General features: G+C 47.5%; 3 protein-coding genes across 3 annotated transcripts in view; all 3 read left to right on the plus strand.

Moving 5' to 3' along the window:
* LOC103679572 (solute carrier family 22 member 20) overlaps positions 1 to 221 on the plus strand; it is a 22,304-nt gene extending 22,083 nt beyond the window's left edge. Inside the window, exon 10 of the mRNA XM_040639388.1 lies at positions 1 to 221. This exon is cut by the window's left edge and continues 550 nt beyond it. The gene's annotated coding sequence lies outside the window, so the exon portion shown is untranslated.
* A 15,197-nt stretch (positions 222 to 15,418) lies between these two features.
* On the plus strand, positions 15,419 to 18,714 carry LOC121104794 (solute carrier family 22 member 20-like). The gene is made up of 2 exons (XM_040639390.1): positions 15,419 to 16,240; positions 17,578 to 18,714. Exons 1-2 carry the CDS (start codon positions 15,806 to 15,808, stop codon positions 17,683 to 17,685), a joined length of 543 nt encoding a protein of 180 aa, XP_040495324.1. The 5' UTR covers positions 15,419 to 15,805; the 3' UTR covers positions 17,686 to 18,714.
* Positions 18,715 to 19,147: 433 nt separating this feature from the next.
* LOC103679451 (solute carrier family 22 member 20) overlaps positions 19,148 to 23,375 on the plus strand; it is a 7,749-nt gene continuing 3,521 nt past the window's right edge. Inside the window, exons 1-5 of the mRNA XM_008708998.2 lie at positions 19,148 to 19,448; positions 20,053 to 20,221; positions 21,077 to 21,200; positions 22,711 to 22,826; positions 23,125 to 23,339. Coding sequence (XP_008707220.2) covers positions 19,223 to 19,448; positions 20,053 to 20,221; positions 21,077 to 21,200; positions 22,711 to 22,826; positions 23,125 to 23,339 — 850 coding nt within the window. The 5' untranslated portion in view covers positions 19,148 to 19,222. The remainder of the gene's footprint in view (positions 19,449 to 20,052; positions 20,222 to 21,076; positions 21,201 to 22,710; positions 22,827 to 23,124; positions 23,340 to 23,375) is intronic.

Below are 23,375 nucleotides of genomic sequence, written 5' to 3' on the forward strand. Positions count from 1 at the left end.
CCTCTTTCCCTTTCCCATCCCCAATCCTGCCCCCTTAAAACCTCTGTTCATTCTTGTTCCACTCCAAACATTGTGTCATTGCAAGGTTAGAGTGGCAGACAGTTGTGCCCCTGGTTGTCCCGGGACAGCCCCACCCAGCTTGCCCTTGAGAACTCATTCTGCTCCACCCCTTGGCATTTACTCTGTCTTGCTGTATATACAATTAAAGCTCTCTTCCCCTAGTTGTGTATGACTTACTTTCTCAACTAGCAAATGTGGGATTTGCACACGGCACGTGTGTAGTAAGTAGTTGGTAAATATGTGATGAAGCCAGACTCAGGCACTAGATGGAGACCTCTGCCCCTCACTGGCATCCTGGCAATACCCCCTTGCAGAAATGAAATGGGGTGTGGCTTGGTTCTCCAAACGTCTCACAGAGAGACGAGTTCCTGGTGCCCCTCTGACCTCAGATGCTTTTCCAGCCCGGATGTTGGACATGTGCCTGCATCCCTGACCTTGACCCTCTCTGTAATTCAGATTAGATTCGTGAGGAATCCAAATCCTGGCTCACTGAGTTGTCTTGAGCAAATTTCCTCGTCTGAGCCCTTCCTCCTGGAATTGTCAGAGAATCGATGAGATCAGTGCTCCGCCCCTAAAGCTCAAGAAAAAAGCACAATCTGGGAAAAAAGTAAGAAATCACAGTTTGGGCAGGAACCACTGCAATATGGCATTTTTGGAGAATTCTCCAAAAAGCTGTCCCAAGGCATGAGGCTTGATGCACCAAATCCTCAGTCCTCCCATAGATTGAACCTCTTATTCAGCGATCTTTTATGTGGGCTTTTCTATTTGAGTGGTTCTCAACCCACAGCCCTCAGCAGATCCGTGAATTTGAAAGGCAGAGTGCTGCTGTCATACTTGAAGATTCACCCTGCGAGGGGCGCCTGGGTGGCGCAGTCGTTAAGTGTCTGCCTTCAGCTCAGGTCATGATCTCCAGGTCCTGGGATCCAGCCCTGCGTCGGGCTCCCTGCTCAGCAGGGAGTCTGCTTCTCTCTCCTTCTGCCTCTCCACCTGCTCATTCTCTCTCTCTCTCTCTCAAATAAATAAATAAATAAATAAAATCTTTAAAAAAAAAACAGATTTTGAGTAAATTTGAAGATCTAATCAACTTCAATCAACAATTCGTGAATCAGGCAACAGCTTATCCAGAACGTAGAAAGGCGCTCTGAGCATCTATACGAAATGGAACTTTTATGGACAGAAGAGGACAGGGATACGGAAGTCATAAACAAAAGAAAGGATTATTTCAGGCAAGGTCACCTTCCTTTAGGCGAAGGACAGGGGGGTCTTTCAAGCAGATGACCCCACTAGGGTTGATCAGGAAATTTCAGACTGGTTTAAAATTCCACTCCTCGGAGAGGCTAAAACTGCAATTAAGTCTTGGTTTGTGTGGGGCTTAGCATAAGTGACTTCATTTTGGGATGTTGTTTCTTTTTTTAATGATTCCCCCCTTTTAATTAGACTCTCAGCCCCGAGAGATGTGATTAAAATTTAAGGCATTAGTGCCACTCTCGGCTACTGTAGTTCTCACAGCGTTTACGAGTCCTCTGGGTGACGCAGAGGTCACAGGTCAGGATAGGTTTTGCAAGGTTTTTTGCTGAATCTCTGTGGTATTCGCAAGTCATGACTTCCGGGTTATAATTTTTTAGTCTTTATTCCTTTCTGATGTTCTGGTCTGAAATCATTTCCATGGTGGTTAGCAGCTGCCAACATGCATTTTTTTTTAAAGATTTTATTTATTTATTTGACAGAGAGACAGCCAGCGAGAGAGGGAACACAAGCAGGGGGAGTGGGAGAGGAAGAAGCAGGCTGCCAGCGGAGGAGCCTGATGCAGGGTACCCAGGTGCCCCTGCCAACATGCATTTAAACGTTTGAGAGAATACAACATGCCAGGGAGATTAGTATGGTTATTATAAACAGAATAATTTCCAATGTCTGATGCACACTTCAGAGCCATGGTCCCCAAGACCCAAACCAATAAAAATCAAACGAGTCAAAGACCCTTTTGAAGGAGCCACCTTTTTAAGCCAAACAGCTTGCTCGACGTAGTTTATGTACAATTGAGTCGATGTAATTGGGTTTCAACTTCCCCACAAGTGTTAATCCAGGTGTAGCAGGTGGTGTCGGCCACAGCACAGGCACCTTGCTCGGCTGAAACATTGTGAAGGGTCCTCCTATTATCAAGAATAACTTGGTCCAGAGAATCTCAGGATTTTTGTTGGGCAGCAAATTCTGCAACATTTTCAAGAGTTAAGAAGACATCCCTGGGGCACCTGGGTGGCTCAGTTGTTAAGCGTCTGTCTTCGGCTCAGGGCGTGATCCCGGCGTTCTGGGATCGAGCCCCACATCAGGCTCCTCTGCTGGGAGCCTGCTTCTTCCTCTCCCACTCCCCCTGCTTGTGTTCAGCAAAAGCTGGACTATTTTATTCAAGTGTCACTGGAGTTTTAGTTGAATGAGCACAATTGAGGAGATGTAGAAAACTTACAGAATTAAGAGCTTAGAGAGACTGTCTAGGTCAGGAAATTATTTTACAACTAAGAAACAAACAGATTTGAAGCCAAAGTCAGACATCATTAAAGGACCAAGACACTGACATATGCAAAAGAGTTAAGAGCCAAGAACATCAATGGTACAGAACGACTTTGCCTCAGTGATAGAGTGACGATCAGATTAGCTATCACAAAACGCGACCTGCCCATCCTAGAAACAAGTCTATAACACAAGCCAGAGTGCTCCATGCTTATCACCATGGCAAAACAACACACAGCACGCCAATTTCTTATTCTCCCCAGTTCCTAAAAAAGAAAAGAAAGAAAGAAAGGAAAAAAAAAAAAAAAAAAAAAAAGAAAAAAGAAAGAAAAAAAAAAAGAAAGAAGAAAGAAAGAAGAAAGAAAGAAAGAAAGAAAGAAAGAAAGAAGAAAGAAAGAAAGAAAGAAAGAAGAAAGAAAGAAAGAAAGAAAGAAAGAAGAAAGAAAGAAAGAAGAAAGAAAGAAAGAAAGAAGGAAAGAAAGAAGAAAGAAAGAAAGAAAGAAAGAAAGAAAGAAAGAAAGAAAGAAAGAAAGAAAAGAAGAAAGACGTTCCTGATCATAGCCTCATTTACATTTACTCCTAACCAGGGAAGTAGGGCCCTGCCAAAGAGCATAAGTGAATCGTAAATGCCTCCTGGTAACTGCTGCTGGTTCCGGACTGGAAAGCTAACATGCACAAGGCCAGGAAATATTTAAAGGGCTACAGACCACGCAGGCAGTTTTATTCCAACTACCTTCACCTGTGTCCCTTTGTTTGCATACAGCCTAGACACGGAGTCCCCCAAGTTTGGCACCGTTAACCAGCAACAGCGAAATGGACCACGGGGTCTCTGACATCATGGATAGGTCAGAGTTTTTGATGACAGATCCAGCAGAAAGATGACCCTCTTAGTGATGGCCTGGGAGATACAGATGATGGTGTTATCTCTCCAGGCCAACTCCAGAGTAAACGAAAGAAAAGAGGAAAGGATTTCGTGAGTTAAAGTTTGAGGGTTTTTTTTTTTTTTAAGATTTTATTTATTTATTCGACAGAGAGAGAGACAGCCAGCGAGAGAGGGAACACAAGCAGGGGGAGTGGGAGAGGAAGAAGCAGGCTCCCAGCGGAGGAGCCTGATGCGGGGCTTGATCCCATAACGCCGGGATCACGCCCTGAGCCGAAGGCAGACGCTTAACCGCTGTGCCACCCAGGCGCCCCAAAGCTTGAGGTTTTGACAGAGCATCTTGGGTAGAAGCACTCAGCGTCAACGGCAGCTGCTTCTCCTCCCGGTCAGTTTGGTTCAGAGGTTCCCCGGGTCTGCACAGGACCCTACGGACCAGGGAGGGTCCCTTTGAAAGAGATTCGAGGGGGGTTCTTGTTCTTAGCGATTCCAGATCAGAAGGGTGGGAGAAAATTAGCAACATTTGGGGAGTCATAGCCAGATATTTGAGGAAACTAGAAGAATTCAGGATTGAGTCCAGTTTACAGGTATGGCCCCAAACCCCAAAGACAATGAACAAGATCAGAATCTGGTATCTCTACAAAGGGCAAACAGAATTTTTCTCTCTACAATCATTTCTGCCCCTTTTATTTTTTTTTACCAAAGATAATCACAGTAAAACTAATTGATTTGCATTAAACTTGGTCTGATTATTTACACAAGTGTAGCAAGAAGAGCGATTGACCATATAAGCTCTTTTTATGGCACCTTTATGGGAACTTTTTTTTTTAAGATTTTATTTATTTATTTGACAGAGAGAGAGACAGCCAGCGAGAGAGGGAGCACAAGCAGGGGGAGTGAGAGAGGAAGAAGCGGGTTCCCAGCGGAGCAGGGAGCACCATGTGGGACTCGATCCCAGGACCCTGGGATCACGCCCTGAGCTGAAGGCAGACACTTAAGGACTGAGCCACCCAGGCGCCCCACTTTATGGGAACTTTTTATAAGGAATCTCAGATTGAACTCTTTAAAGCCTGAGGCCAGGAAGCCAAGCCAAGATTAAAGCACTTCCTTAAAGCTGTCTGGTCATATCTGAGCCTTGTGTATCTCTCTCAAATATGACATTCCAATCAAAGCTTTGGTAATATAACCAGAATCTCCAACTGTGTCCTGTTACAAAGAGAATAGATTCGTATGGAACTTATGCACATAACTAACCATATTGCCTTGGAAAGAATACTCAAGAGTTGCTGGAGGGATCAGGTAGGGCGAGAAAATTAATGTTCCATCTTCGTTTACAAAGGTATACCTTACCAAATTGTTATAAGCCATAGTAAGAGAAAAGAGAGCAAAGTGCTCTTAAATCTGGGAAAAAAATGTTAAGGAACCAGCGATGTTTCAAACAAAAAGTCATAAAAATTATAATCAACCTCATCAGTTCATTTGGTCCCACTTTATTAATTCTCGTTCTGCTTGAATCCAGTTTTTTCCATTAGTGCTGGAAATTCTTACCCAGTTCGGTTTTATGACCTTAAAGTTATTTTAAAAAGAACACCAACCCTGTATTGTAGAGTACTTTCCATGACTTTCCTTGAAGATGAAGTGTTTCGTAGGAACACTTTTGTAAAAGCATCAGAGTAGAATAATAACTCTGTAAGTGACAAAGATTTTTAAATGTCCATTATTGGGGCACCTGGGTGGTGCAGTCGTTAAGCGTCTGCCTTCGGCTCAGGGAGTGATCCCGGCGTTATGGGATCGAGCCCCACATCATGCTTCTCCGCTGGGAGCCTGCTTCTTCCTCTCCCACTCCCCCTGCTTGTGTTCCCTCTCTCGCTGGCTGTCTCTCTCTGTCAAATAAATAAATAAAATCTTAAAAAAAAATAAATGTCCATTATTAAAGATCTGATGAGAGTTCATTATAATGGAATTGATGAGAAAGTCTGGTTATTGACACAATATTTTATTTTATTTTTAAAAATTTATTTATTTGAGAGAGAGAGGGAGGGGGGAGAGTACTAATGGGGGTAGGGGCAGAGGGAGAAAAGGAGAGAGAATCTCAAGAAGACTCCCTGCCAAGCACGGAGCCCAACATGGGGCTCGATCTCAAGACCCTGAGATCATGACCTGAGCCAAAATCACAAGTTGGCCACTTAATGGGCTGAGCCACCCAGGTGCCCCTTAGTATAACTTCTTACTTGACAATGTTTCCTATGTAATTTAACATGTCAAATCAGCCTGATTAGTTTCACATCTCCCTTCTTATAAAGAGAGAGAACAAACCTTTTGAGATGTTCCAAGGACCTCCGAAAAATCCCAAAGTTAGTTTGAGATCAAACAGACTTCACTGGGGAGCCTGGGTGGCTCAGTCAGTTAAGCATCTGACTCCTGATCTCAGCTCAGATTTTGATCTCAGGGTTGTGAGTTCAAGCCTGGAGCCTGCTTTAAAAAAAAAAAAAAAAGACTTCATTTAAGAATTTGATTCTGGGGAAGTTTGTCAAAAATATCAAAAGTTTTTGGAACGCCTGGGTGGCTCAGTTGGTTACACATCTGACTCTTGATTTTGACTTAGGTCGTGACCTCTGTCTTGTGAGATCGAGCCCTGCATTGGGCTCTGTGCTGAGCGTGGAGCCTGCTTGAGATTCTCTCTCTCCCTCTCTCTCTGCCCCACCCCCATACACATATGCTGTCTCACACACATGCTCTCTCTCTAAAAGAAAAAAAATCAAAAGTTTTTAAAACTTTTGGTCAAATGGGATCATGGGTCACTGTAAAACATTACTTAATTATTTGTTTAACCAAAGTGACAATTAAAGACTTCACAGGCAAATCTAGACAGTTACATAATTCTGAGAAGAACTTAGTTCTGTTAATATTGAGAGCATTAGATTTACGTAATCAAAGACCAGAGGAAGACAGCAAACACAGGAAATAGTTTTGATAAAAAAGATCAAAGGTAGGGGTGCCTGGGTGGCTCAGCTGGTTAGGCACCCAACTCTTAAATTAGGTTCAGGTCAGGATCTCAGGGTCCTGGGATTGAGCCCTGCATCGGGATCTGTGCTCAGTGGGGAGTCTGTTTCTCCCTTTACCCCTCCCCCTGCTCGTGCTCTCTCTCTCAAATAAATAAATAAAACCTTTAAAAAAACAAAGGTAAAGAAAACCTGGTGCGCCTGGCTGGTTCAGTCAGAAGAGCATGTGATTCTTGATCTTGGGGTTGAGAGTTCAAGCCCCACATGGAGTGTAGAGATTACTTAAATAAATAAACTTAAAAAAAATAAAGAAAACCCAAGAAAATGTGTCCTTTTAGCGGATGAAAGAAAAAAAATTAAGGTTTAGTTTCACGTAAGTATGCTATTGATGTTACAGCTTTTTTTAACCTTTAAATTCACTTAGCCTGCCCACGCTACAAATCCTTTCCCAAGATTCCTTTCCACAAAACTTCCGCAACTTTGTTTCTTACATTCAAATTTGTCCTGTGTTTTTCCTCTTTCGACAAGTAGCCTCAGATTGGGACAAAATTACTTTGTTTTCCCTCAACACAAAAACATGCCTCCAATCCTTATACTTTCTCTTACCGAAAACACACGTCTTACTTTCCTTGTATGTGGAATATTTACCTTATTATTTCTAGTAGCTTACATGTTAGAATTTTTCATTCTTGAAAGAAAGAGAAGCAAAACAAAGAAAAAGAAGCGAACAATGGGAAATGTGACTCTGGCATTCTCTAGATTGGCCACTTAACGAATACATTTAGATTCTAGACAAAGTCAGTGGTGCCTGGGTGGCTCAGTCAACTGAATGTCTGACTCTTGGTTTTGGCTCGGGTCATGATCTCGGGGTGGTGGGAGCGAGCCAGGCTCCGTGCTCAGTGTGGAGTCTTCTGGAGATTTCCCTCTCCCTCGTCCCTTGCCCCTCCCCCCAGCTCGCACTCTGGCGCATGCTCTCGCCCTCTAAAAATAAATAAATAAAATCCTTTTAAATAAAAAAATATTCTGGACAGTCAGTCATTGTCTCGAGGTCTTTCTCCTGCTGACAATTTCGTAAGCAATAATAGGAACTTACCAGGCCTTTAGTAAGCCTCGGTGGAATAAAAATACTATATTCAATGCTGAGGACTCGAAGGACACGGCTGCGTTGATTAAACCAACAAGCTTAAACTAGCTTTAATACCAAACATTTCCCCACGTCACAGGACCCTGAAATTCATCGGGATTAAGTTTCTTTTTTTAAAAAATATTGATTTATTTCTTTGAGAGAGAGTGAGTGTATGAGCTCACGGACGTGGCAGGGAGGGGCAGAGGGAGAGAGAGAATCTCAAGCAGACTCCCCGCTGAGCTCGGAGCCTGACGCAGGGCTCGATCCCGCGACCCGGAGATCACAACCAGAGCCGAACCCAAGACTCAGATGTCCCACCAACTGCACCGCTCAGGCGCTCCCATCTGGATTCCGTTTCTATTAGACTTCTGAGAATTGAATGCATATAAGCACTTAATTTTCTTTAAGCCAGTTAAGGGGAGCTCTTTAACAAATTAACTTTGGCAATGCCGTCCGGAGATAGACAATGCCACACAGCTACCACACACGCACACACGTGCAGACCCACATGAACGTGTGACACAGCAAGGCCTCGTAGCTTCCACTCGCAGATTTGCACCACGAGACGAGCGTTTGTGCAGAAGACGCTCAAAGTTGCCATTGTTTTTTATTTGCTTAAATTTCAAATAACCTTTCCTTCTTTTGCTTTTCTTCTGGTAAGAATAGACAAAAGTTCCTGGAGAGGACCAGGTAGCACCCTTACGTTTCAGAGGCACAGGGACAAGCCTTTGGAGATAAATAGGGGAGGTTTGGGGAATTGGTAAAAAAGACTGGCAGACTTTGAATTTTCTGCAGCCGCGCCTGAGTCCTGTAAAGACTCAAGGTGCAAAACAAGGACAGCTGTTTTTAATTCTTCAGGGAGTTGGACTGCCACCTAAAAGACAGCAAAAGACTGACACACCCATCTATCTACGTTGGAAAGGTTTTCTGTCCCTTTGGATACATTTAACACAGGGCTGAAGGCCAAAAAAAAAAAAAAAAATTCTTATCAGGCTCTGAATAACAGCCAACAACCTGTCCAACTTCTAACCACAGAGCTACTTAAAAATTCTTTTAAATATTCTGTCCGTTTCAGCTAGGACAAACAGCAAATATTTCTGGCAGTATTAAACAACCCCGGGGGCCCAAGAGTCCTCCTCAGGGAGGGTGAGAAAGATACTATCTTCACAAGATCCGGAGTCACTCCCGAAAATCGATAACCATTGGCCTGGATTGGGAAAGGAAAGGAGAACGTGGCTCTGGCTCTCAGCTTGGCCTTTGATTCAGGAGCACGAGATACCCGAAGAGGGTCTTCTGTAGCCTTGAGTGGTCTCATTTCAAAAGGCACCTGCTTACCAGTCTCTCCCGAGGGGACAGGCAATTAGGATGGGATTGGAGAGGCTCAGAGTAGGACTGACGGGAGCAGGAGGCTGGCTTGCTTCGGCCTTACAGTCTTTTATTCTAGGTACCTTTTACATCTTTAATTTTTCATTAGCCTTTTACCATAAATCGTAGCCTTTGGGGGAAAAAAAAAATCTTAGCCTTTTGGAGGTTTCTGCATGCCGACTAAAATGGGTATCCCGTTGTGCTTGTTTAATCTGAAAACCTTTACGTTCAAGTGCACTTTTAAAAGAACCAGCTTACCTGTTGGAACGTTCCCTGTAATGACCATTGTAACTTCCGAGTGTTTTAATTAATTTATTTATTTATTTTAAATTTTTTAAATTTTTTTGAAAGATTTTATTTATTTATTTGAGAGGGAGAGAGAGAGAGAGCAAGAGCAGGGGGAGGAAGAAGCAGACTGCCTGCTGAGCAGGGAGTCGGACTCGATCCCAGGACCGTGGGATCATGACCTGAGCCGAAGGCAGACACTTAACCAGCTGAGCCACCCAGGCGCCCCTAAAATTTTTTAATTTAAATTAAATACACTACAGCTTACCTGTAGTGTATTACTAGTTTCAGGGTTAGAATGCGGTGATTCATCAGTTGCAGATAACACCCAGCGCTCATCACATCAAGGGCCCTCCTTAATGCCCATCCCCCCGTTACCCCATCCCCCTACTAGCCCCCCCTCCAGCCCCTCAGTTTGTTCTCTATCGTTAGGAGTCTCTTATGGTTTGTCTCCCTCTCTGCTTTCATCTTATTTTATTTTGCCTTCCCTTCCCCTATGTTCATCGGTTTTCTCTTAAATTCCACATATCAGTGAGATCATATGATAATTGTCTTTCTCTAACTGACTTATTTCGCTTAGCCTAATACCCTCTAGTTCCACCCACATTGTTGCAAATGGCAAGATCTCATTCTTTTTGATGGCTGAGTAGTATTCCAGTGTGTGTGTGTGTGTGTGTGTGTGTGTGTGTGTATCACACCTTCTTTATCCGTTCATCTGTCAATAGACATCTGGGCTGTTCCCACAGTTCGGCTATTATGGACATTGCTGCTATAAACATTGGGGTGCATATGCCCCTTCAGATCACTACATTTGTATCTTTGGGGTAAATACCCAGTAGTGCAAATGCTGGGTCGTAGGGTAGCTCTATTTTCAGCTTTTTGAGGACCCTCCATACTGTTTTCCAGAGTGGCTGCACCAGCTTGCATTCCCACCAACAGTGCAGGACGCGACCGGCTTATCCTAACAGTCTCTGGGTTAGGCGGCAAGTGTTCTAACAGCTTTTAAATGCTTTAAATGAAAAATAATAATAATTTAAAAATAAGTAAGTAAACAAACAAACAAAGGCTTTAACTGCCCACCAATTTTGGTGGACTTTTTTGACTTCCGGAGTTCTCATGAGCAACAGCCTTTATCGATACGGGACAAGACAAGGAAACACGTGCACCTTAATAGATGAGCAGTAACCGAGACACGTTACTACGTCCTGGCCCAGCCAATGGCCTCTGCACAGCCCCAACAATTCCCTTGGAACCTCGAACTGGGGAAAGAACCGAAGCAGCAGACCCCAACAACTGGGGACTGGGGACTGCCACTAACAGTTCCCATGTGGATCTTCAGAAAGAATTAAGGGCAGGGTGTGTTCCACTCGAAAATCTGGGAATCGCAGTCTAAAAGGCTGGAGGCTCGGCTCTGGGCAGAACCACCTGTCAGCTCAGGCTGACCTGTCCCGCATCTGAAAGCCGATTAGAGCAGGAGCTCGGAACCAAGAAGAACTTACCCGTAGCGTCAGAAACAGCAAGAAAGAGAACTCAAAAAAGAGGTTTTAGGGTACCACCCCCATCTTTCTCATTGTCCCCAAATGGCATCAGAAGTTTGGTTTTGGGGATGCCAGGCTGGCTCCGTCAGTAGCGTCCTGTTGCGTGGAGCCTACTTAAAAAAAAAAAAAAAAGGCGTTTGGCTTCGGATCCCGTCACTACTGCCAAATTAAATTTGAAGATCTAATTGGCTTTATTCAATGATTCAGGACTTGGGCGGCATCCCGCCTGGCAAATACAAAGGAGCTCCAAGGAGCTGTACAACATGGAAGACTTTTTAAGGCAAAAAGCTTTTTTTAGGCAGCAACATGGAAGTCAGAGACGAAAGAAAGGATTATTACAGTCACCTTCCTTTGGGGGGAAGGACGGGGGTCTGTCTAGCAGATGATCTCACTAGTGCGATCGGGAAATGCCACTCTGGTTTAAAATTCCACTCGTAGGAGAGGCTAAAACGGCAGTTAGGTTAGGTAATAAGTCTTGGTTTGCTGGTGTGGGGCTTAGCACAAGTGACTCTATTTGGGGAAAGTGGCTTCTTTTTTTTTTTAACAGTTTTAAAAACAAATCCGTGATAAACACCCATATTTTTTATTTTTAAAGAAAATTTAAAATTGTGATTCTCAATCCTGGAATCACTTGCATGCTTTTAAAAAATATCAGTGTTAGGTCAGGCCACTCCCAGGGATGCTGATGTCATTATTTGGGGTTGAGAATCACTGGTCTAGAAATAGTTTTCCTAGCCAGCAAGAAAACGTATAAAACTTGAGCCAGTTGCGAGGGTTAATTATGGCCGTACTCCGAACACCTGGTTGGTGGAGTAGTTACCATGGGTTGGGCAGGACAAGGGTAATACATAACTTCAAGTTGTTTTTCTCTAATAAACATCCTAACAAGGAAGGTTCCTATGAAAAGTAAGAATGATCGTGAGGTTATAGGTCACAGTCCATGGGAAACAACCACAAACCAAAAATACTGGCCAGAAACTAAGTGACGACAAGTTCTCGATGATACAAGAATGAACTGTTTAAACAGATTCCATTTGCCTGCGGTCCCCTATAATCATCTTTACGGTGACTGGCAAATAGCCCCCAGACTTCTCTACCTTAACCTCCGAAGGCACTGACCAGCCAGGGCACTAGTTTTCAAGAGCCTGGGACAACAGTCTTCTGAGCATCTCTAAGTCGTGGCTGCAGGGAGATGGTTTGCGAGGTGCCCGGGATCCGAGTATCAAGGATCGCCTGGGCAGGGCAAGATCAGGAAAGGTCAGCTGAGGGCAGATCAGCTATGGTAAGGGCTGATGGGGTCTGGGCCACTGCTGCTGACAGTTGTACCTGGGAAGGGAACTTGGCTGTCTGGGCAGAGCCGTGGGCTGTGGTGCGGCCCCGGAAAGCAGCCCCCACAATGCACCTGGTTACATTTTCACTGACCCAGGGGCAGTCAGCCTGGAGCCTGGCAACGGGAGGATCGGAAGACGTCACCAGGCCCACAACCCCGTCTCCATGACCCACACGCAACATGAACTGGATCAACGTGCTGATACTGCTTGGGCTGCCTGGCGGCAGGTGCCACCAAAAAGTGGGCTTTAAAAGAGACACTGGAAAAGGCAATTGGATGTCCGGGGTTTGGCGCCTGGGGCAGCGCACCCAGCTTTAAATTCAGTGGTTCCCCCCAAAGAGTTCCCTAGCTTTAATAGAGTGCTTGATTTTGAAGTTGGGGAGGGGCGAGGAGGCCCAGACTGGCTCTAAGAGGCCAAACCACATAATGAACCTGCCACCTTCTACTTTTCCCTTCGCATGTCCAGCCCTGGGCACCCGGGCTGCTAGCATTTGCAAGTAGCACAGAAAGGCGGTGGGGATGGGGGACTGTCACCTGGTGCTTCTTTTGCGGCCACTATGCTCACTGGTTTGGGCAATTAATAGTGTTGATTCTGATGCTAATGGCCACAAATGAGAGGTGGAGACTCCTAAGGTGACCCAGCAGGGCCCACGAGGCGGGCAGTGGGAGATGATTTAGGATGGTACAAGGGACAGAAGGAGGAAACCGCTGAGTCCCCTGGGGACAAGCCTGGGCAAATGGTAAGACATGGAGAAGACTGGAAAAGGGCGACGTGATTGTTGAGGACCAGGCATGGGGGTGGCAGGACTGTGGGAGGAAGGGAACACCTTACATCTGGAAGGTCATGTCACAGATAGGGACGCTAATCTCTTTCTCTCGGCTCTTGTTCATGGGACATCTGGCCAGTTTAACCCAGCCATTCGCTGCCACCCTCAACTGGACCACTGACTAATAAAGAGTCTTTTTGGGGGTGAGGGGAGGAGCAGAAGGAGAGAGAGAGAGAATCTTCAGCAGGCTCCACGCCCAGCATGGAGCCCAACGCAGGGCTCGATCTCATGACCCTGAGATCATGACCTGAGCAGAAATCAAGATTGGACGCTCAACTACCCAGGTGCCCCTAATGAAAAGTCTTAATCAGACACCTGCCACCAACTACTGAATCCAAGAGGGAGCAGCCTCCATCCAGGAGGACAGAACAAGACGAACTTTCTGGACATCGGCTCAGTCCCTTTGGTTTCCTCTTGTTATTGTTGAATGGGTTTTTATGTTTCTCACAGACCGGTTGCTCTGAACTCTCCAGCACAGGTGGCAATGGGCAATCACATTGCCCTGCACTTCCTGTGGGCTTGTCAAGGTGAGGTGTGTGGCTGCAAGGCTCTCTTGCTGCATTATTTGTTCGATGACCTGTTTGCTGGCTTGGCTGTGAATGGGGACTGGGCTGTGTAGGCCTGGGCAGCTCACAGAGGGGCAGCCGTGCCTACTCTAGTCTGATGGTTTCTCAGACGAGGAAAGCAGAGTTGGTCCATGGTAACCCACAGAATGGGAGAAAATATTTGCAGCTCATATATCTGAGGTGGGATGGATATCCAGAATAGATCGAGGACACCTAAAACTCCCAACAAAGACAACACAATTCAAAAATAGGCAAAGGACTCGAATAGACATTTTCTAAAGACAGACAAATGGCCAATAAATGAGCACATGAAAAGGTGCTCAACATCACTGATCATCAGGGGAATGCACGTGGAAACTACAATGAGACACCACCCGACATGCATTCAATGGCTGCTATCAGCAAAATAAAATAACAGGCGTTGGCGAGGATGTGGAGAAATTGCAACATTTGCTCACTATTGGTGGGAACGTAAGATGGGGCGGCCACTGTGGAAAGCGGTATGGCGGTTCCTCCAAACATTAAAAATGGAATTACATAATGATCCAACCATTCCACTTCTGGGTATACGCCCCAAAGAACTGAAAGCGGGACATCCAAGAAATATCTGTATATCCAGGGTTATTGACAGCATTAGTCACAAGAGCTAAAATGTGGAAGCAAACCATGTGTCCATTGATGGATGAACGGATAAACGGAAAATGGTATAGACAGACAACGGAAAATTATTCAGCCTTAAAAGGAAGGAAATTCTGAACACGCTACAGCGTGGATAACCACAAGGACATCATGCGAAGTGAAATAAGCCAGTCACAAAAACCCAAATCCGTATTCCTCCATTTATATGAGGTGCTTAGAGTGGTCAAAATCATAGAGACGGGGAGTAGAAGGATGGTTGCCAGAGGCAGGGGGTGTGGGGGATGGGGAGTTAGCGTTTCATGGAGACAGAATTTCAGTTCGACAAGGTGAAGAGTTATAGAGGTGGACACTAGCGATGGTCGCATAACATTATGAATGTACTTAATACCGCTGAACTGTGCATTTAAACATGGTTAAGATGGCAAATTTTATGTGTATTTTATCACAATTTTTTAATCACAATTTTAAAAATTGAAAAAGTACTTGGTTCAAGCCCCTATCCGTACAATTAATTTCAGTCTCTGATGGGGTGGCCTCGGCTGCAAGTAGAAGGTCGGGGGTGGAGTTTTGGGGGAATGTGTTGGCCATGGCCCCCTGGTGGCCCCACACATGTCCACACAGGCCCCGCAGACAGAAGCTTGAACCACAGCTCGTCTGATTCTGGGGAAGAAGCTGTGGTCCTCCGGGACACCAGAGGGTGGGAGGACTGTGCGAGCCACCACGTGGCCATCTGCCCCTCCCCCACCTATGTACCCGGAAGCATCATGAGACTTTCCTGTTGCCTCCGTGTTCTGATGTGGTCTGAGGCCTCTGACCACCCCCCTCAGGAGAGAGCTGCAGGATATAAAAGCACTCAGCCGTAGTCTGGAGCAGGCTTCTCAGCTGCAGGGCACCCCACAACTCACCTTGCAGAACCCTGACCCCGTTTGGTTTCAAGGTCATCCTTTTTGATACATAGGACAAGAGCCTCAGGGAGCTGACACCTTTGGCTTATTCGCTTTCTCACTGTCTGTGTAAGTGATAAACCTTAAATCTGAAAGTGGCTCCTTGTGTCTTTACCAGCCCAATTACTCAGGCCTTGACCTTGGCCTGGCTCTGTCTCGTGTGCGAGTTTGACCCTGGCCCACGGTTTTGCCTCTCATCTTAACCAAGGCTGACTCAGAATTTATCACTTTTTTAAAAAGATTTTATCTATTTATTTGACACAGAGAGAGAGAGAGCACAAGCAGGGGGAGCAGCAGAAGGAGAAAGAGAAGCAGACTCCCCACTGAGCAGGGACCCTGATGCAGGGCTCCATCCCAGGACCCCGAGATCATGACCTGAGCCAAAGGCAGACGCTTCACCGAGTGAACCTCCCAGGCGCCCGAAAATTTACCACTTTTTCTTGCCACACACACGGCCGTAATGATGCCTGTGAGCCTGGGAAGGGTAACCAGTCCGCAGGTCTTCCGTAAATATTGACAACCGACTTATGCAATTAAGACGCAGGGACCGTACCTGGAAGGCTTCCATTTAAATGGTCATGTGAAAAGTTTATTCCTTGAAGAAATATTTTTATGTAGAAACATCTTATTTCCTGATGGAGGACAAATAAAGTGTGATGATATCATGGCTCTGGAGAAACGCCCGGAAGCTCTTTCCCAAGAACCCACTAGAAGGAGGTGAGAGAGTATATAACATAGGCCATGAGCGTGTGTGTGGAAATGTTCTGTCACAGCTGTGGTGGAGAGAGCACCATGGGGTTCTCGGAGTTGCTCCACACCATTGGCGGCATGGGGAACTTCCAGATCTTCCAGACTGCTCTCCTTCTGTTCCCTGCCGTCCTGATCGCCTGTCATAGCTTCCTGCAGAACTTCACAGCCATGACCCTAGGCCATCACTGCCGGCCGGCCAACTGGACCAACGGGTCTCATGTCCCGGGCGGTGTCGGCGAGGGGGACCTGCTGGGAGCCTTCATCCCGCTGGACAAGGACCAGAAGCCGGAGCCGTGCCTGAGGTTCTCTGAGCCCCACTGGCAGATCTCAAACCTCAATGACACCTCCGCTTTGAGCTTGGACACCGAGGCCTGCCTGGATGGGTGGGTGTACGACCGGAGTGTGGCCTCCTCGATCGTGTCCGAGGTGAGGTAAAGCTGCAGCTGAACGCTGGGTCTTCAGATGATTTTTTTGTTTTATTTTAATGGAGATATAACTTATTCTGTTAGATGCTCAAAGTAAGCGTGCGGCTGGATGGATTTTACAAATGTAAACGCCAGATCGAAATACAGGGTATGTCTAGAACCCCTGAAGGCTCCCTTGTAACCTTCTGCATCACTCCTCCCCCCCCATTCCGAGTATAACCACCATTCAGACGTCTGTCACCATCACTTGGTCCCGCTTATGCTTGAGTTTTACACGAATGGAATCATAGAGTATGTGTTCTTCAGTGTCTTGGGATTTTTTTCATTCAATAGAGATTTTTAAGAGTCATCCATGTTGGTATATGCTTTGGGACTTGATATTTCTCAGTGCCGTGGAACATTCCATTGCACGAATATGCCACAGAGTATATGTCCGTTCTACCGATGAAACGCACCTGTGCTGTTTCCGGTTTGGGGCTCTTATGAATATCATAATCACGCACCTTCTTGTACATGAATTGGGGTGGACACAGGTGTTCGTTTCTGCTGGGTGCACGCCCAGGGGTGGGACTGTAGGATCACAGAGTGGCCCCAGATTCTGCCCACCAGTTTTCTGTGTGTGTAAGATGTTCAGACATGTTTGGTTGCTCCGTCCCTCACACCCCCTCACTTGGTCTGATGGTTTTATTTTGCCCTCACTTAGCTATTTGCAAAGCAGTCAGAAGAATCAACATGACATCCATTTTCTTTGTTTCCTTTTTTTAAAGATTTTATGTATTTATTTGACAGAGAGCAAGAGAGCACAAGCAGGGGGAGGGGCAGAAGGAGAGGGAGAGGGAGAAGCAGGCTTCCCGCCGAGCAGGGAGCCCGATGCAGGGCTGGATCCCAGGACCCCGGGATCATGACCTGAGCTGAAGGCAGACGCTTAACTGACTGAGCCACCAGTCATGCCTGTTTTCTTGTTTTCCCCCAAATTTCTCAGACAGCTGAATGAAATGAGAGCAGAAAGAAGGAAAAAATGAAGCATTTCAAGTAAACTGGGTCTAGATTTGTCTTGGTCATCTTTTTTTAGGGTAGAGGTTTCCTAAGACTTGGGACCATGGGTTTTATAAAACATCTGGGATAATGTGCTTCATTCATCACGGTGACATTGATATAGAGGTTTGTGCCATTTAAAATAAAAGAGCCAGTGCTCATGACGTCAGCGTTATGGGCTTAAGGGCGAGCTGTGGGACTGTCAGCGTGTACGAGGTGACGAGGCAGCTCTTAGGATTCTCTGGAAGCCACATGGTGAGGCTGCACGAGCCACCTGCTGACACTTCTCTCTCTTTCCCCCAGTGGGACCTGGTGTGCGAGCACAAGTCACTGAAGTCCATCGCCCAGTCCATATACATGACGGGACAGCTGGTGGGAGCCATCGCCTTCGGCATCTTTTCTGACAGGTGAGGGGAGGAGGCCTGAGGAAGTTTCCAGAAGCTTCCAACTAGGCTAGAGTTCACGCTATCCCCACACTATCCTCAAAGTCTCAGGACTCCACTTGAGAAGACCCCCCATTTCCTTCTCCCCGCCAGACAGCCAGGGTGCCATCCAACACTTCAAACACAGGGGCCAGGGTAGAGCACTCACCCCTCCCTGCCCGGGTCCTGGACACCCCACTTTTCTAGAAGACAGTCCCTGGCCATGCACCCGATGTGGCTCCCTGTTTTGTTCTGCAGTGAATTGCAATCATGAATCTCAAATTACTCTCTGCTTGTCACGTGGCAGAACGCCTTCGTCGTGTGAAAGGTGATGAAGCTGGGTCCGTGGTCTCATTTCTGCCAACCACGATTTCCCCGCAGGGCTGCCTCCCCAGGTCGCTTCCCCAGGGAGCAGGAGCCCCGTGATGATCATTACTGTTGTGAACAGCTAGTTCTCCTGAGCGCTCTCGCACATCCTCCCAACAGTCCTGGGGAGCTGCTCCCATTTTACAGATGAAATGAGGCTTAGCGCCACTGGTCCTCTGGAAAACTGATTCCAGCTCGGACATTTAGTCAATGTTCTCGGAAGTGACGATGATGTTCCCGTGAGGAAGGAGCTCTGTGCTCGATGCCACATCTGGACAGATAATCCTGGTTAAAGCTGAACAGACCAGGGCACATTTCTGAGAAAGCCAGCCCTGGGTACCTCGAGCCTTTTATCTCTCGTGATTTTTGCCAGCCTGCTGGATGCGTACTCCCCCCACCCCGCTGCGGCAGAAAGGATTTCAAGAGGACATCAGCGGAGCTGGGCTCTCCCCCTCTATGAAACCGTAGAAGATTCACTTAGCTCTTGGGCCATTTCTGTACAATTGAGGGGCTCTCCCAGTCACCCAGCGGCCCCAGTCGCCCCTGTGCTGGGATGCCCAGCCTTAAGCTTTGGGCAGGAGGGACTAGTAAAGCAAAGGCCTTGCTCATTGGAAAGGAGGCCACCTGGAAGCCCCAGGCTCTGTCCTCACCCCGACCCTACCCAGAGGTGAAAGGAGGAAACTAAGTCATCTCCATGGGGCTGGCAGGGAGCTCTTGCCTTAAAAGCCAGTCCCCAGTAACAAGGGGCCTGCAACCTGGCCAACTAGTATCTTGTATTCAGACAGCTGAGAGCCACAGGGCATCCAGGGTAGAGCTCCAGGTCCATAGCACCCACCTCTGGACAGAGTCCAGGTAGGGGGTGGGAATGACCTCCAGACTGTGTGAACCCACCTCTTCTCCTGATCCCTTTTGAGACATTCCCTTGGCTCCCCCTCTCCCATCCCTTCCCTCCCCCACCTCTCCCCTCCTCTCCAGTACAGCAGCAAACCCTGTTGGCTCCGTCATCATCATAGACCAGGACCCACCTCCTCCCTTCGCCACCCCCTAGGCTACCATTCTGGGAGCAGCCTCGTTCATCCCGCACCTGGCTGGCTGAACACCCTTTGAAGGAGCCACCCTGCTTCTTCCTACCCTTGACCCCTTCTGTTACCCTCAAATCGATGGGAAGAGTGATCTTGTTCGATACAGAACAGATCCTGGTCCTCTTCTGCTCAACCTTCCCTGGCTGCAGGTGTGGGCGCAAGATGGCGCTGCAGAGCGGGACACTGCTAATGATCACCATGGGCACCAGCGCCGCCTTGGCGCCCAGCTTCCCCGCCTACTGCGTGCTCCGCTTCCTAAGCGGGATGGCGATGACCGGCATCATTATCACCAGCCTCTGCCTCAGTGAGTGTCCCTGGGGAGCCCCGGCTCCTCCACCCACCGCTGTGCGACCTGGGGCGGGGGGTGGGGGGCACTTCCGTTAACCTGCCTGGGCCTCAGTGAGTGTCCCTGCGGAGCCCCGGCTCCTCCACCCACCGCTGTGCGACCTGGGGCGGGGGGTGGGGGGGCACTTCCGTTAACCTGCCTGGGCCTCAGTGTCCCCATCTGTAATATGGGTGATAATGATAGTACCTTCCTCCTCCCACACATACTTACAGAATGATCCCTGGCACCCACGAAGACCTCAAGAAACGTTAGCTATTTTAAGGTAGTGGCTTACGCACCCCAGGCTCAAATTCCCAGCCCCAGTGACATGTTCCTTGCGTGTGAAGGGGGAGCAGCTGCATAGGGGGTCTTACGAAGATCAAACGAGATGGCAGAAGTTGCTCGGGACCGTGTGTCCTGTGTGGCACCGAGCACGATCAGAGCCCACCCCTCAACTGGGTTCCTCCGGGGAAAGTTCCACAGGACCACTGCCTGCGGTCCCTGTCCCTGACTGACCCAGGCTGACCTCTGTCCCCGGCCCTGTGGAGCTGATTACCAGCAACGCCGAACTTGTCATCCCTAGCCATGGAGTGGACCCCGACGCACAGGCGGACGCTGGTCAATATCTACGCCATGTATATGATCACACTGGGCCAGGTGGTCCTCTCGGGCCTGGCCTACCTCATCCGGCAGTGGCGCTGGCTACAGGGCACCGTATCCGTCGCCTACGTGATCATTCTTCTGTATTCCTGGTACGTCAGCTCCCAGACGCACAGCGTACTGGCCACGCTTGCCTTGTCTGGTCTGTCTTCGTGGGAAGTGTTTGCTGACCTCAGAGCTCACTCCAGCTTGGGTCTGCGGAGATCTGACCTCCTTAAGGAGAGGAGGGAGGACCCTTGGTACATGAGGTGTCTTCATTTGATTTTTTTTTTCTCTCCATACCATCCTTGGTGAACAGTCCTGTGCCACTTGGCTTCTAAGTGGCTTCACATTTGACCCCGTACCAAATTCACACCTGAGCGAGCGTGAGGCCCCTCATAAGCCCCAGGCTCACTCGGGTCTATGCAATGCCTCATGAGGTCAGACTTGAAGATTTCTGGCCACTCCACTCAGCCAGTGAGAAGAGGTTTACCATATAAATCCAGAGCCACAGTGACAGTAAGAACTCTCACAAAAATGACAACGAGGGGCCACACTAGTGCCGCAAGAGACACTGGGAGTGTAGCATTAACTGAGAAATGCAGGTAACAGAAGATGCGTCCAACTTGGGGATAGTTTTGCAAAAACAAACACGTGCCTGCGTCTGTATCCTGTGATGTGACAAAAAGGAAAATGGGGGAAACAACCCCTAGCCCGTTCACAGTTGCTCTCCTTATTCCTCCCATTTTGTTTTTTGGGATTTTCTCTTGGATCTCCCTGTTTTCTAGTGGGCCAGCCCTTGACCTATGGTGATCGGGACAGTGAGCCCAGGACTTGTGTGTGTACCGTGGGTGGAGATCCCGTGGCACTTCCCGCCGGTCAGGGTTAGGGGTGGGCAGGAGGCTGGGCCCTGTCTGATCACGCCTCCAGATCACTCCTTCCCTCACCCCATTCCCTCTCACTATTAGGGGCCTGCCAGAATCAGCTTGTTGGCTCATCACCCACAACAAAATTGACAAGGCTGTGAAAAATCTGCAGACTGTGGCAAGATTAAATGGCAGAAAGGAGCAGGGGAGGAAACTCACTCCAGAGGTATGCGCAAAGGGAACCCACACACTACCTGAACCCTTCCTCCGGACCTGGTGGTAATTCTCAGGGAGGGCTTACGTTGGCCTGCCGAGGGTGAACAAAGAGGTAAGTTTCTACATCCAGAAGTAGTAGCTGTCACCATCAGATAACCAGAGGACCTGTGGGAAAATTGTCCTGTTACGCCCTTTCTCAGAAGCTACCGCAGGGTACATTCCACCAAAACAAGAATGTAAACCAGGGAATCCAGGAAATAGAAAATCCGAAATAGGAGAAAGGGAAAGAGGAANNNGGAAAGAGTTGTATAGAGAACCTAGAGAACAATCAGTCTGTACTGAAGCAAAAGAATAGACATATGCCGGAGGCCTTTCGTGAAGAAAAAATTGATGCTGGTGGATTGTTTGTCATACTTAATCTTACTAGCAGGAGTTTTGTGTTCTATCGAAGAATTTGGGGGTAAATTTGTGCAAAGTACTTAAGAAATCAAGAATGTAAGCAAGCAGGGGCGCCTGGGTGGCGCAGTCGTTAAGCGTCTGCCTTCGGCTCAGGGTGTGATCCCGGCGTTATGGGATCAAGCCCCACATCAGGCTCCTCCACTATGAGCCTGCTTCTTCCTCTCCCACTCCCCCTGCTTGTGTTCCCTCTCTCGCTGGCTATCTCTCTGTTAAATAAATAAATAAAATCTTTAAAAAAAAAAAAAGAATATAAGCAAGCAAATGCACAAAAGAGGCAATTAGTAACTCCAGGAAAATCAAAAAGTCATGTCACAGAAATATTATCAGAGTACACTACATGGTTCAACTCTGAATGAGATTTACATTGGGAGAATTACAGAAGGGAAGGTATAGGTCAGAGGTGGTAGAGTAAGAGGGTTAAATCCTCATTCTTTCTTAGTATAAATCAATCTAAAGTTGGAAAATTGAGCCATAGCAGTATAGCATTTTATCTGGAAATAGGAGATAAATATGAGAAGAAACACCTAGAAGAGTAGAAGGCAGTTGCTTCTGGAGAGTCAGAATTGGGAGTGGTGCTAGAGAAAGGGAAGTCAGGGACCTTTCTAACTATGAACATGAAGAAGCAAAATAATGGCTAAGATCCCAGGCTTGGGGCTGTTCACCTGGGTTTGACTCCCAGCTCTTCACGTATAGCTCTGTGATCTTTGGCGTTATTGAACCTTCTGAGCTTCAGCTTCCTCATCTGTAAAAAGGACAATAGAATCTCCCTTACATTAAATAAGTTAGCTCACATCCAGTACTTAAACCCCCATCTGGCACATAACAAGTGCTCAATAAATGACAGTCATTGTTGACCATCAGAAAAACTAGTTAAAAGGAGAAGTTGCTACCTAAGAGAACACACACCCAGAATGTGAAGCCCTCTATTTTTCCTTGGAGGTGTGTGTGAAGGAATTGGCCAATGCGGGAGGAATCAAGTAACTGTATGGCATCAGAAAGTGGAAGGACTAAGGGCCAGAGCCCTTCCTCCCGGCATCCCCACTCTGCTCTTTTCCTGCCAGGTAGTAAGGATCCACGTGCAGGAGGACATGGCCGCTGTGAAGGAGTCCCCATTCTTCCTAGATCTCTTCCGCACTCCGGGACTCTGCATGACGACTTGCTGTATCGCCCTGGGATGGTGAGTGGGGCCCCAAAGAGTGACCCCGAGGCATTCACCTGATACCTGCTCCTGAGTTGTCATGCCCTGTTGCCCCACTGGCTTGAAACAGAGATGCAGGTAACAGATCGTGGCTAAGCCATCTGAGAAGGTGGGGAAACCTGGCAAAGTCTGGAACCCGAGAGGATTTGGTTCTAGAATAGGGTCGCCTCCCATCCGTGGCCGAAAGGCTGGAGAGACTCCTTCCATTGGAAAGAAAGGCAAACCATGGGCCACCTCTGGAGTATGAAGTAAATTGCTGGCACCTTCTCTCTTCCAGGTTTTCTGCAGGCTTTTCCTTCTATGGGCTGGGTTTAGATGTGCAGAAATTTGGGTTCAACATCTACTGGACCCAAGTGGTGTTTTCAGTTGTGGATATACCCACGAAGCTGCTGACAGGCCTGAGTATGGGCTACTTTGGCCGCCGAATCACCACTGTCTCCCTGCTGCTGGTGGCCGGTTGCGTGATCCTTGTCACCGCATTTCTTCCTCAAGGTGAGGTTTTCTTCTGGGTCTCGTGAAAATTCTCTT

Source organism: Ursus maritimus, unplaced genomic scaffold (assembly GCF_017311325.1).
Source record: "Ursus maritimus isolate PB19 unplaced genomic scaffold, ASM1731132v1 scaffold_23, whole genome shotgun sequence".
In the NCBI taxonomy this organism is placed as follows: Eukaryota; Metazoa; Chordata; class Mammalia; order Carnivora; family Ursidae; genus Ursus; species Ursus maritimus.